Raw genomic sequence first — 14,368 nt, forward strand, 5'->3', positions numbered from 1 at the left:
CTCTCTGTCCTTTTGGAATTCCTCAGGGCACCCAGTGCTTTATTCAAGGGCTTAAAAATGGGGAGCGGGAGGGGGGGGAAAGGGTCTCTGAGAATTAGTGCGTGGAAAGATGATGGCTATTTTAAGGCTGGTGTTGAAGGGGTGGAGAAAGGCAGAGCTTATGCCTGTGCTGCTTCAGCTGCATTGAAGAGGGCTTAGCACAGATGGATTGTGCATTACAAAATGTAACACATAATTCAAGCTGTCAGCTTAATCAGACTGTTTCCAGGAAGCAACCTGTAAAAGAGAAGGACCTCTTGTTTGCTGACCTCTGATCCGTAGCCTGCTGCAGATTGTCATACATTTTGTTTTTTCTTTATGTTGGTGTCCCTTCCTTCCCCTTCCCTTTTTATTATTGTATCCCTCTCGAGTGGCACCCTGGAAGGACCACCCAGGGGGAGGGAGACAATAGGAAACGAGCCAGCCACTGAAATACAGGTTTTGTAAGACTTTGGGGGAAGAAAAAGCACTGTTTAACTGCATATGCTATCTCCCTGGTATTGTTTTGCTGATCAAATGTCTAGGAAACTCGATGCAATGCAGGGCAGCTCCTACTCAAATGCTCACTGTTGCCAAACAGTCTGATGGAAAACAAAACTTTGGTATATCTTAGCATAATTGCAAACATAACGCGAGCTGTGGCGCAGAGTGTTTTTCAGTTGGTAAAGCAAGGTTGGCTGTGTAAATAGCAGCTTCCTCACAAAAACCTGTTTATGTGGACAGGCCCTGTGGGCTGGTGGAGACCTGGGCTGGAAAGTGCCACACAAAGCGGGCAGCCTGGCTGCGGGGCGAGCAGCCACTGTACCCCTAAAGGCTTTGCCTGCTTTGTTTCAGGGTGAGGAGACCCGGTTCTGATGCAGCGCCTCGGCGCTGCTGTCCTGGGCAGTGAACGGGAGTGCTGCAGAAAATGCCGGGAGGAAGAAGCTGGCATCTGGCCATCTAAGGAAAATAGCAGAGTTTTAGGAAAGCAGAGAATATTTCCCAAGGTGGCATATTGCCTTTCCCAGTTTTGTGTGCTTTTTTACAATGCATCAAAGAAAACTTGGTTCAAAAAATCAAGCTGATCTCTTTCAACCTTTTGAAACCACCTCATAATTTACATTGTTATTACACTGACCATTTTTCTCAGGCGTTCTTTCCTTTTTGGCATATTCTTTTTGACTTTGAGATATTTACATTTCCCAACAGCTGGAGAGAAAAGGCTAGGGATGCAAGAGCTGGCTGGCTCCTCAGCTGGGAATAAGAAGAATGTGCAGAAAAGACTTCAGTCTAAAAAAAAAAAAGCTGTTTTTTTTTTAATCAGGATTTGCAATGAAGGCAAAGCTAGCTGTTGTTTGTTGTTGAGCTGCAGGACATAGTTTGCTGCGTGTGCTTATTGTGCCTTGTCCCACCAGTCCCTGGTTTGCGGGGAGGCCAGTTTGTCTGCAGCTCTCCCATGCCCAGGCTTTTCCTAGAACTGGCCTCTAAAATACAGTTTCTTTTGAAAGCTGTGAGCCTCTGTACACAAAAGGGAATGTGGATGCAAATAGGAAAGCTTTGCTGGGGGCTGGCAACTTTTTTTCTTTCTTCAGAGCCTATCACCTGTGCTTTGCTGCTTTGAAGAGCTAAGCGAAGGTGTTTATTTTTATAACTTGCTTGACAGAAATGTGTTTAAAATGTCCCCGACAGGTTCCTGCAAGCCCTGTCGGCACCCGGCACCCTGTAGCTCATTCCTGGTCGCTCTGCTGCTCACCCACCCACAGCAATCATGGGCATCTTGCTGCTGGTGACATGCACAGTGCAGATTGAGCTCTGCAGGAGCTGCCTATCAGAGCTGGCCTCTTCATGCTCACGGTTGCATGTGGCCAGCTCACAGAGCAGTGGGGACCTGCAAGCAAGCACCTGGGAAGCCTCCCTGTGCTTTCGTGGCTTCAGTGTCATCATTGAGCTGAAACATGGCACTCAGAATTGTGTACCCAATTATTTTAACAAATGCTTGTGCCTAAACTCATTGCCTTTTGCAGCCCTGCTTTGCAGATCATGCCTGTGAAATAAAAACATGTTTCCATGAAGGAGACCGTCCGCTTAAAGTGGCTAATAATGCTCTGCTGGGGTACAGAATAACAACTAGAAAAAACCTTTCTTAAAGGAGGAAAAAGTCACCAAACCCCTTATGTTAACAAAAGCGGGACCAGATAACCCAGACTGTCACTCAATGGCAACGGGCTCCTAATTGCAAGAGCTGGGAGGAGCTTTGTGGTTTTACTTAAAATTAAATGTCAGCCTTCTTAAGCTAGGATTTTCATAAACACTTAGTTGTTGGAGGATTTCTGGGGAGTTACAAGGAAGGGTTTACAGGACTTGGCCACGCAGCCCGCCGTTAGGAATGGGTTTCAATATCACAGTTGATTTGGCCAGAGCAGATGCAAGGTGCCATTTCAGCTTTAACTTGTCATGATGTTTCTACCCTCATTGTTTGCATAACCAAACCCTTGCAAAGACCTGGTCATGGGCATGCTGCTTTTGGCTGTCCCACTGGTTATCCCATTAGCCAAGGGCTATATGACAGGCCTTGCATCCACCCCTCTTCTGGCTGTCTCTCTGATCTTCAAATAAATACCTCACATCACACCTGCTTTATTTTGCAGCTTTTATAGTCAGGCCAGCAGCCTGAAAGAAGATGACCTTGAAGCTGGAGAAGCAGCTCCCTGTCATCAGCCAAAGGCGTTACTGCAGAGCCTGCGGGGTGGCCACCCCCTCCCTGGGAACATACTGTGTGCTGCCCGTGGGGTTGGGGAGCAGAGCAGGTACGTGGGGACCAGCCTTCCCTGGGGGACTGGCATCCTTCTTCCCACTTCCTTCTTTCCTGTGTGTATGCCACAAGGACAAATTAGAGGTCTCTTTAGTACAGCAATGAAAACATTTTCCATTCTTTGTTACTTACCTAGTCCCCTGCGTTAAGCAACACTGGAGTGTTGGCAGGATCAGGCACCTCTTAGTACTGAGGAGGACTCTGTAACTGCCTAGCATTCCTTCCAGGGCAGATGTGCCTTTGAGTTCTGTGTGTTATTGTTCCTGATGGCTGCCTTTGCCTGACCTGGCTTGCCACAGTTCGTCCAAGTCAAAAGTGACTTATTTGCTTTTGATGCTTTTACAAGCAAAAATAAGGAAGTGTATGCTGTGAGTTAAGGGCAAAAGGGGTTGCACATTTTCTTACTGCATACTGACCTGCCCCGCCAGCCCCAAGCAAGCAGACAGGCAGGGTAGCTCCCATCTGAGCACCGTAGGCTCTGAGCCTTGCCTTTGGTTGTATTCCCTAGGGCAGACCTGCCACAGGATGTGGATGTACTGGATGTACAGGATGTACTGCAGGCTCCCCTGAGAAACCCCATGTCGTTTGTGGCAGGGCACTGCTGTCTGCTTGCCGAAGAGGTGGTGGCGATGTTTGAAAACCTGCTGGTTTCGGGGAAGGAAGTGCCAGATGACCAGGTTGGTTTTGGTGTCCGTCCGTCTGTTTGGCTCAGGTCACTTGCAGCTGCTGCTCACCACAGTTGGGCTGCACCGAGCTCCCAATGGCTGTTTGTTAGAGAAAATTCCCACAGCTTAGCGTCACTTGTAGCATGCTGCACGTCTGTGGTAACAGGTGCTGGGGTTTTCCGGTGCACTTGGCAAGTTTGGTAAATGCTCACTCTTTTCCCTGCCTGGGGTTGTTAAAGAGGGAATCATGCAATGGTGCAGTGATTAGTGGGTCTTCCCCCAGTGTGCTGGCCTTATTGTAGGCAGAGTGAAATGGAGACACTGCTAAAAACAGGTATTTCTTAGGGTAGGATGTTCTTCTGCTGCTATTCTTGTAATTCACAGGATGTATTTGACTTTTTCCTGTCTTGCTCTTTCTGTGTTTGGAAGAGAAACCTGAATTCCACAGAAAATGAGGTACTGGAGGCCATGGGGGCACTGAAGAACCAAGTAACCACAAAATGCATGACCAGAAGTTGTTGTTTCTCAGGATCTCTGTCCCCTTTAGCATGCTTTCTTCTAGTTGACATCAGTCAAAGTGGGCATTTTAGTATCCTGTAAGAACAACATAATGTCAAAATCAACAGTGCCAAAGGACTAAATTGCACTGTTAAAGTGCAGCAGGCCCTGTCTGCGCTTCTAACAGTACCCAGTACCTGGGTCCTGGGGAAGGACGAGCAATTAGTGCTCATTTATCAGCCCTTGGAATTGCTAGAAGGTGGGTAAGGAGAGAACAGACTTTCCATGTGTCTCAGGACACAGGCGTAGGTGCAGCGTATTGCCCCGTGGAGCAAGCAGCCCTCTGAGGTCTTCAGAGGTGCCTGCTCTACCCTTCAGATCTGTTACTGATTTAAAGAAGCTAAAGAAGCTCATGCTTGCTGTGGTGCAAGTTTATCACAAGGCTTAATTATCTGTCTTTCTCTGTGACTTAATAGCTTTTTATCAAGCATGATAGTGTTTTTTTTTCCTTTTAAAAAAAAAAAAAACCCTGAATTGTCTGGTATGCTAAATATGCAGCAGATTTTACAGATAACAGCATCTTTGTCCTTTTTAAACTTTAATGTGAAAGATTATAAGCAAACTCTACAAATTTTGTAGGAGTTATTTTTCCTTATGTGTAAATGACAGGGAAAGAAAGGAAAAAGTGTATGCACACGTACATATGCATGTATGAACATATATGTAATACTGCCAGAGCAAAAATATTTGTTAAAGTTCTTTCCCCTCTAATTTTTAATGGGAAATTAGAAAGCAGTTTAGGCTATATTTTGGTTTTAATATTTGATAGAAATAAGGATAATGAAATGTTTTGTTTAATTATACACTTTCATTGATAGCCAAGGTAACTTTTTTCTGTCTGTGGATTGTATTCTGCCTTAAAACATTCAGCCTATTAAAAAGATGAACAAGGAATGTGTCCTTGCACTGGTGGCAGATAAATACTGTACATAAATTTATGATTGTATGTAAAAATTTGTATCAAGTCAAATCTCCATAACGCTGGCTTTATGGGTGAATATAAGCAGTAACAATCTGCTTATTGCTACTTTTTACTGTGGCCTACGTATATGCATTTAACTCTTATTTTTCCATTTAAAAGAATCCATTCACCTGAATGTAATCCCAGGATTCATTTTATGCTTTGAAACACCTGACTTCCAAGCAGGCTGCACAGAACAGTAGCTATATAAATTACTATATATATATATATATTTATATCTTTATAATATTTTTATTATGTGCAGGAACAGTTGCTTTACCATGAAGATGTATGTAATGTAGTTATGAACTCCATTAGCCATCTGTACCTGGGGATCTTAATCATTTGTGACTTCAGATCTTGAATTTTGGGTGAGTCCGGCTCATGTGGGACAGCCACAGCGAGCTGGCTTCCTCGGAGTTCTTCCAGAGAAATTAGCAGAGAGATGCTGCTAAATGGCAATGAATTCTCATGGTAAAGACATCCCCATCCTACCAATAATTAAAGGGTTTCATTATATTCAGAAAAGGAGACATAAAATCCCTGTTTTTTGCTGCTGAAGTAGCAGCTTGCTTTCCTTGTTTTTGTGTGGAGTCTTCCCCTGTGTAAATTCAGTAGGGGGGGGGGGGGGGGGGGGAACCAAAACACAACAATATATCTGTTAAAGTTACTTGCTTGAGACTCAAAAAGTTGCCATTCAGGGCTCCCAAATAAATATGTGATTGAAGAAAGGAGGCGGTGAAATCTTGTTGAGAGTCCAAAATGGTTTTGGACTTGAAGTCACTTCAGTCTCTTAGGTAAGCATAAATAAATTAAGTTACAAAAGTTGGGATTATCTCTGAGGTGCTGACTTACTTAGTATTTAATAGCTAATTTAATAATAAGGTGATTAGAGTTTAAAAAAAAAAAGACTTGTAGAGTCAAATCCATGCTTTGTGACACAATAAAAACAAAAGAATGCCCTACAAGTTTAAAAAAAATAAAATAAAAAATGAAAGAAAGGAAAGATGCCCCCAAAGCCTTTGCTGCTCCTTGTGGAATAATAAATGACAGAAAGAATGTTTTCTTCTGCTCTTAGAGTCTGATAAAGCAACAGACTTGGATGACAGCTGAAGAAATGCTTTTTTTTTTTTTTTTTTTTTTAAAAAAAAAGCTAGCTTTTAACTTCACTATGTTTACACTAAACTCAGCTCCTTATAAAGAAGTCTGCTTCCCATCTAATGTTTTCATCATTGAAAGTAATGTTTCATTAACAGAGGTCAAAATAGTGCTGCTACAGGGATCTGCACATGCAGACGAGAGAATAAACTTGATAAATGTGTAGTAATAATACAGACTAAATTCTGAATTGAGCCCGAAGGAAGCCAGTGATGGGTCAGGTTCTTTGGCTTCAGATTCACTTACCTCAGTGATGTTTTGTTGCAGCTATTGCTGACAATATGTGTTAATTTGCCTTTTTGCTGTGCCTGAAATGGAGAAGGAAAGACTTTTTTTTTTGTTGTTCTATTGCTGTTGTAGCATGTGCCATCCATTCTTACATTTTGCTTACAGTAAATGCATAAGGCACAAAATAAGAACAGTTTCCGGAAAACATAGCGGTTAAAAGAATAATTCAAAGTTTGTGTTACTTGAAGGCAGAATGCAATTGCTGGGCTAGCACTGATTTAACTCAGAGGTAATTCAACATCTAACAGAAATACACTGGAAACAGATTACTCTGTGAAGTATAGATTAGCCTAAATGTATGTTGGAAAATGCTGCTGCTGGAGACTCAGGATAATAGGGCTGCGGTTATTTTTATTTTTTTTAATGCTGCAGGCTCCACCGCTGTTGAGAGAGGTCCTTCCAGAAGAAGGGTGTGGAGATAGGTCATCTATTCAGAGTAATGAATCATCTTACAGCTTGCCATCGATCCCAAATGATGGTGGGGAAATAAAGCAGGCAAAACACGCTCCCCAGCTTGATGGCACAGGAAAGCAAGGTAACAAGTGCTAAAAGGTCTGCCTCTGTGCTCCAAGTTACTGCTGTGCTCTGCTGCAAGGTACAAATGTGTTATCCAAATCTGCTGGGGACGGTTACACCTACGGGCAAATTACAAATATATTAATGTGATTTTTCCGAAACATTGCAATGTTGTTCGTCACTCTTGTTACTTCTTAAAATGAATGCTACCTGTTGTGACTGTTTTCTTTCTGTAGAAGACTGGATATTGTGGTAATTATTGAAACAGGATCTATATGCATATACATATTTTTAAAATGTTTGTTTAGAAATTGTGTGATATCTTAGCTGTGTTTTTTTATGAAGCCAGACTGCAGAACATATTTTCCAAAGTAGGAGTGTTGATGCTAAGAAAGGTGTGCAGTGCCATTTCAGAGCCTAAAAGGTGGATGTTAGTGAAAATCCAGTTAATTTCTTTAGATAAGGAAGTAATAGATTAGTTCAGTGTAATAACTGGCGACAGCAACTTGCTCAGCCTGCTCTCATAGCATCCCTTACATCAAAGTCCAGAAGAGACGGGCAATTAAGTTGCAATGCTCTTTACACAGCAAATGTAAACAAACTGATTTAGGCCTTCTAAATCCATGCCACTTTTATCTGCAGAGGAGATGGGGACTTTGATTTAAACTAATTTTCAGTGGTTGGTATGATCTATGCTGTCGCTGTCGGGCTTCTGGACAAGATCGCAGAATTACTGTTGGCTGTTTGTTTCTGAAATCCCATTGGGTCTTAAATTATTTAAGACATTTGGTTAGCTTTTCCTTTTTCTCTGGGAGCTACAGAGGCACAGCAGCGCTGCATTCGAGTAAAGTTCACAGTAGGCGCCTCTTTTAAGAACGGTAATGGATAGTTTAGATCAATAAACAAGAGATAACAAAAGTGAGAAATTAAAGGGAGTAGGGCTTAAAAGAAAACAAACCAGTCTGATCGCCACCACTTTGAAATGTGTTTCATTATGGTGTGTTCACATACAGAAGTCACAAGCTGGTGTGAAGATGAGAGCCAGGAAGAAAGCGTGGTAAAAAAGATTCCTATTACAGGTAAAAGTAATGGCTGCGTATTAACCTCAAATGCAGTATTCGACTTTATTATATAATCAAAATATGGCATTTTAGGGGCTTGGGTCCACTAATAGTGAGTAAATTCAGCTATTACATACCGAGCACAAAGATTAAATGCAGGATCATAAAGTACACACTCATGTTAATGTAAACCAAGATGGAAAATAACAGTGCCTATTTAATTCCTTGTAATCATGTTACACATTTAAACCATGTGAATATCCCGTCATTTAGCCTTTCAGGTCCTAGTATCAGTGTTACAAAGGTCAGTCTCTGTGGGGAAGATCCAGTAATTATATGGCAAACTACAGATGTTTCTGATTTGATTCTTTTCCTTTCTCTAGTAATTGAATGTGTATCATTAGAATAAGCGCAGGGAAAAATCCCGCTAGACAGTAAGCTGTGCTTTTGCCTCTGTTACAAAAGCTGACTGATAACACCAAATTTTTAGCAATCAGGTTTTATCAAACCGTGTTCAGATCTCCCTGCAGCAGATGCATTAGGCTTGCTTAGGATCCTGTGATGCTGTTGCTTTTCAGTTGTGAAGTATCAATAATGCATTAGTATTCAGGGCAGAGCTCTTTGCAATAAGTCTCAATTTTCTTTTGCCTGATTTGGTGGTGGGCTGCTTCATTATAAATTTTGATGTTTGGCTAAATATTTATTTATGCAGGTGTGTACTCTGACAAAAAGGTGCGAGGGCATCTGTTGCATTTGCTGTTCTTGTCTGCTCTTTTACGGCTTAAAAATAGCCTGTCTTTGAGTGCAATTCATTTCTCTATGGAGATTTTCCTCTGCTGCTTTTTGAGCCTAATTTGCAGGTGAAATATAAAAATTTGCTTCCTGTATTCCCAAATTACACTGCAGCATTAATATTCTGATGTTAGCCACATAAGTTAGATTTTTTTTTGAGGTTTTGAGAGTAGAATGCTTTCCTTTTTTCCTGCTGCTTAAAATGTCCTTCACTTGCACACAGCAATGTATTTCAGAATGTAAGCTGCACTGATATTTTTTCAGACGAATTAAAAGCACACAAATTACAAACCACTTGAATTTTCAAATGACAAGTGTGATTTATTTCATGAAAAACATTTATCTAAAACTTTGCAGATTTTGCGATAGGTTTAATTTTCTTTGTAATTTAAAAGGATTCAGATCTGAGGATTGCAGTTCAAGCACCATAATCTGTAGACAGTATTGACCAGAATGATGTAAAGAATGGCGCCTTCCTCCAACTAGTGACGTCATGGATTTTCTTAATTTGTTGTTGTTGTTGTTGTTTTGTTTTGTTTTGTTTTTTTTTTGTAAGGAGAATGTGAGCTCTTGAATATCTAGAGTTCCCAAGGCTTCTAGTTTGCTTCTCACCCATGCTGGATTTTAGAATATATCAGGACTCTTTTTAGCTATGAAGCCTGGCAGATTTTGTGTACAAATGTGTCACAAATGTGTCAGAGTAGTCCATTGCAGTTTTCCTGCTGGGGAACTGGATGGTGTGCTGGCTCCTGATCTGGGTTGCAGCTAGTCAAAAGCTGAACTGCGTGTACATCCCCTTTCCCTTACCTCTCCCTTAGCTTTCTCACCAAATGGACCTGCAAATACTGATACTTCCCATTTGTAAAAATGCTGAGAAAATCGTACTTCAGATTAGAACACCAAGAACAGTAACTGAAGTTAAAGCAGATTCAGAAGGAAAGGATTTTTATTTACTACTGTTATTGCAGCATGTTTGCAGTGGCCTGCGTTCTCATTGTGTCTAAGGGTGAGGCTTTTCATATCTCACTTGAAAGCAAGGTCCTCCTTTCAGCTGTGATTCATCTTCAGTCCATGATCTTCTCCAGGCTTCTCATTCTCTTCTGGCTCCTTGCTATTCCAGCCTGTCACTCTTTGCTTTTTGCTCATCATTACATGCTGCAGGCTAGCCTTGGAGTATTGAAATTGTTCAGTGCCCAAAATAGTGGCAGTATATCTGCACCTTGCTTTTTGGGCTCAAATGACTTTTTAGAGGGTTTGGTTTTCTTTTTTTTTTAGATAGGCTGATATTTAATGTCAGTTAAATACATGACCGTTTTGTTGTACAACTATTTTTCACTGACATTCTAGTTAGGGGAAATGGGCAGCTGTCTGTGATGGGAAAGCTGCAGGGCCGTGAGTGTCTCCTTGTCCTGTGAGGACAGGCAAGTGGCTGGCTGGGAGGGTGCTGGGGTGTGAGGAGGGAGTGGGCACCTTGAGTCCTCTGATGCATCACCAGCAGAAACCGAAGGGATTTTAATCCATTTCTGACAATAAAATGCTTTACCGGCTCTGCAGCAGTCAGAGCATCCCATGCCTTTGGTGAGCTTCCAAAGTCTCCATTTCAGAAGAAAGCACCACACAAAGTTTTCTGTCTGGCTGGCCCAGCAGTGCTGGGTGGGGTCTGCCCTTTTCTTCTATTCCCATGTGAAGTCTGGCACCTTGCAAAAGGCTGTGTTGTGCTAAGTGACCTTAAAAGGATTTTATTTTGTGTAAGCTACCACTCAGCTTAAGTAAGGCTATTGGTATCACCCATAGAGGGGAGAGCTTGAGATTTCATTAATAGCAACCTCATTTTTACAAGGCTCTGAGAGAATAGAGGACTATATGTGGGTTCATTTTAGTTCTCTTCCTGGATGCTTTGTTTTTTTTTATCTTGGGAAGACATGTAGAAGAAATTAAGTGTTCGACTTTTTTGCTATTTCTGAGATAGGTGAATAATGGGAGATTAAAAAAAAGAAAATCTTTTTTTTTGGTTTTGCGGATGACTTTAAAAGTCTCGTGAGTAGGAAACTGCTGGTTTTATTGAAGGGGCAGGCTTGTTAAATCTTTAACAAAAGCAGATTGTCTCCATACCCTTCATTTATGTATTTGATTTAAATAGATGCTATAGTTGAAAGCATTAGAATAAAAATGGCATTACTTCTCTACTCATCAGGCTTTCATAATGCCTTGGATATCATGTGCCATCTCCTTTCGAAGTAGAAAATCTTCCTTAGAAACAAGGAAGAAAAACCTTCCTAAGAATTAATAAAACAAAAAAACTTTATATAGTGTAAAAAGCTATGAAAGGGCACAAATCCAATTCTGTTTTCCTTTTTTGGTCACCCTTAATAAGCCAATAATCCTGCCAACACTTTGCCTATGGCCAAGCATCCTTCGTACTTTGAGTTTGAAATTAAAAGGTTCCTAAGGTTCTGCTCGGAGTGTGCTAATAAAGTCATTAATAAGTCTACCCTACTTTTTGCTTCATTTGATATAAATCCACTAGAAACTACTGTTGGGGGGGGGGTACAGGTAACCTGTACATAATTAATAACTGTTGGTTTGTTGTAATCTGACAGAAGTACACTGGGACAATGTAAAACTGCACATTTTGTTTAAATTAGTTCAAGTTACATTCTCCAGTGGGTGATATTTTACATTGCTTAACATGAAGAAGTTTTGGAAAGACATCCAAGTCCTTTTTTGGTTGCAAATTCAGTGTGAAAGATCTTGGTCTCTCTTTAAATGGGGCAGCGACTTTTAGCTAAGTGTTCTCACTGGGATGGTGTGCTTCACTGGGATTCCCTGAGTCCTTTGGTCATCAGACTTCTCTGCTCTTGAGAGGGCAGCATCGTGTCTTGGTGTACTATTATGCTAAGAGCATTCTTTTCTTCCTTCAAAGGAAAGGGGAATATTTGTTGGTATTTGACCTATTTCTGGATACTGGCTCCTGCTCTGTTCTGCTCAGCTCTTAATTTGGAGATCTTTCATCTATATGCTCATCCCTCTATTGCATCCTTCTATCAGAAGAGCACATCCTCCCATTGGATGTGCAGGTAGCCCTTATCCTCTCCCTGTACCTGTTTTCTGCTTTATTGCAGGAGAAATCACATATAAAAGCCTGTGTACGGATGACTCAAACCTCTGGTCCCAAGGCAGAGGTGTGCACAGTTGCTGTTTGTGTTCTGGCAGTGGCACGGCAGCTGATTTCCCACGTTTAATCCCAGATGGCTCTTTGTGGATGATCAGCAAGTGCAGTAATTAGTGTTAATGTGGTGGAGGAGGCTGTTCAGATTTGTTAGTTCCCTATTTTCGTGCCACAGCTAGCAGTGTGGCAGCCCAGACTGACCAGCACTTCTGAATGTGAATGCAATAAATATTGCCAAGGTAACTAAAACTACACAGCTTGCAGGCTCAGCTGATCCAGATAACATTCCTTTCAAGGCATTATTAACTTTGAAGTCTAGTGACAGCTGAAATACTCAAGCTGCTAACTATTTTATTGTTGATAAAGGTACACAAACAGCGAAGTTCCTTTTTGTGGATATTCTCACTTGTGTATGAGAGAGATGTCTGCGTTAAGCTTGCAAAGGCGCTGGGATCTTTTGCCCCCCAGCTACCTCTGTTTGCATATGGGGTTATTGATTATTATTGGAAATAATGTTTGATAGCTGTTTATAGCTTTTAATTTCCATTCAGAGTGCTCTTGTTCCTCTCCCAGTAGAGCAATGCCTACTTGTACTGCTTGCTTATGTGCTTTGTGCTTAGGTCACAGCTCTCAATTTCACTTGTGGACTGTATAGGTTGCATGTGAGCCTTGGGGTGAATACAGTAGTACTCCTGTTCTCCCAGTTTGCATTGTAAAAAAAACAGCAACTTTGGGAACTGCTTGCACTGCTCCCATTTACAGATGTGCCAAGTCAAACGTTGTGTTGTTACCAACAACCTCTTCAGTGTTTGTAATGACTTTCCCTCCAGCGAAGGGTTTTAAGTGTAACAGCGGTATAGATGCTGGTTTTGATGGCTGAAAGGTGTGTGCTTTTTTTTCTCTCTGAGAGATAATACAATCAGAAAGATATAAAAGTTGAAAGTGGGAGGCCAAGAGCATCACCTTTTTTTTTGTCACTGAGATGTTTAACTATAAATTGATGAACACTGGCACCTAGGTTGTAGGGCAACACATGGAAGGGGGGGAAAAAGTATCTTCCATATTCTGCACTGGTACAGTATGTTCAGGGTCAAAGATCATTTTAACTGTTGCACAGAACAAAGTGCTAGTGGTTCATTATGCAACTGCGGCAGTTTTTCCTGGAATGCGAATGAAGAAAAGTACACCAATTTTGTTTTGAATAGAATTGTAAAAGCTGACGTGAAAGCTGTTCAGACCCACGCAAACTGTGCAGTTAATTCAAAGTTGAAAAGTGTGGAGTGTTTTTTAATTAACAGTGGTATCTCAGATCCTTTGCTAATTCTGAGTTGAGGGAAGAATACACTGGGGGGAAACAGTGTGAGGAGAGCTGTGTCATCCACGGCAAAACAGCTTCTGTTTTCCTGCAGTATTGCTCAGACAACTGGATTAAGAATTTACTTTTCATTATTAACATCCCAATTTGAGTTTAAAGGCTGAGTTTTATCAAGCTTCCTCAGTTGTGTTTGTACAGTAGGCCCCAGCCGTTCATACAGCAAATGCTCAAAATGCCAGCTTTTTAATGTGGAGCTGAGGAACTCCAGAAGCCTTCCTCACCATTGAAACTGGCTAAAAGAAATCTTTTAAGTGATGCTTCTTGCCACTAATGTGAGCTTGTCCATGGTGGTTGTCCTTTGTGTCCTATGGAGCTGATGGTTGCTGCTGGGCTCTAAACCAGTACATTTTTTGCTTCTTTTCCACTAAGTGCATCTTCTTTACTAGGGCCATAGTGTTCTGTTTTGTGCTTGGGGACAAGGCATGTGTGCTGGGGGAAAAAAAAAGACAAAACAAAGCAACCTCCCCCCTATAAATGTACTGTTTTAAATTTGGCAGTAATTTGTGTTTAGCCTGAAATATGGTGGGCTTTATGAAGGAAAATACCCTGATCTGCACAATGTGGTTATATCCAGAGTGAAGAAAAGTGCTTCAACACTTTCTCCTAACAATCTATTTTTTATCTTCTGTTTCCCACCCTGCGCATTGCCCCAATTGCTTGTGCTTAACCACCATGGTGAATGAAGTGTTGCAGGACAGCCAGGTTGGTTATTTTTGTCATAAGTACTGAACGTCTGCAATTGAGACTGTTTTCTTCTGTTAACTTACAATGCAGACACATTGTTAAAGGCATGGGGATTAGGCAGATGAATGGGGTAGGATGAGGTAAGAGCGAAATGATTGCTTGGTGCACAAAGTGGTGGTTACTGTGCAGTAACTGCTTAAACATTGTCAGATGCTTCATGGGCATTGCAACACAGCTGAATCACCCAGGCTGTCTTTAAAGGTAAGCTGGTGGATTTGTGAGTGCCTGGAAAGATCACCTGGTGATGTAGG

The 14,368-nt window shown here is 41.5% G+C and overlaps 1 protein-coding gene across 1 annotated transcript in view; it reads left to right on the plus strand.

Moving 5' to 3' along the window:
- Window positions 1-14,368, plus strand: part of KIZ (kizuna centrosomal protein) — a 48,521-nt gene that overhangs the window by 20,940 nt on the left and 13,213 nt on the right. Inside the window, exons 7-10 of the mRNA XM_084283382.1 lie at window positions 2,667-2,825; window positions 3,339-3,507; window positions 6,833-6,995; window positions 7,990-8,055. Of these exons, the coding sequence (XP_084139508.1) occupies window positions 2,667-2,825; window positions 3,339-3,507; window positions 6,833-6,995; window positions 7,990-8,055 (557 nt within the window). The remainder of the gene's footprint in view (window positions 1-2,666; window positions 2,826-3,338; window positions 3,508-6,832; window positions 6,996-7,989; window positions 8,056-14,368) is intronic.

Source organism: Netta rufina, assembly GCF_964035555.1.
Source record: "Netta rufina genome assembly, chromosome: 3".
Lineage (NCBI taxonomy): Eukaryota > Metazoa > Chordata > Aves > Anseriformes > Anatidae > Netta > Netta rufina.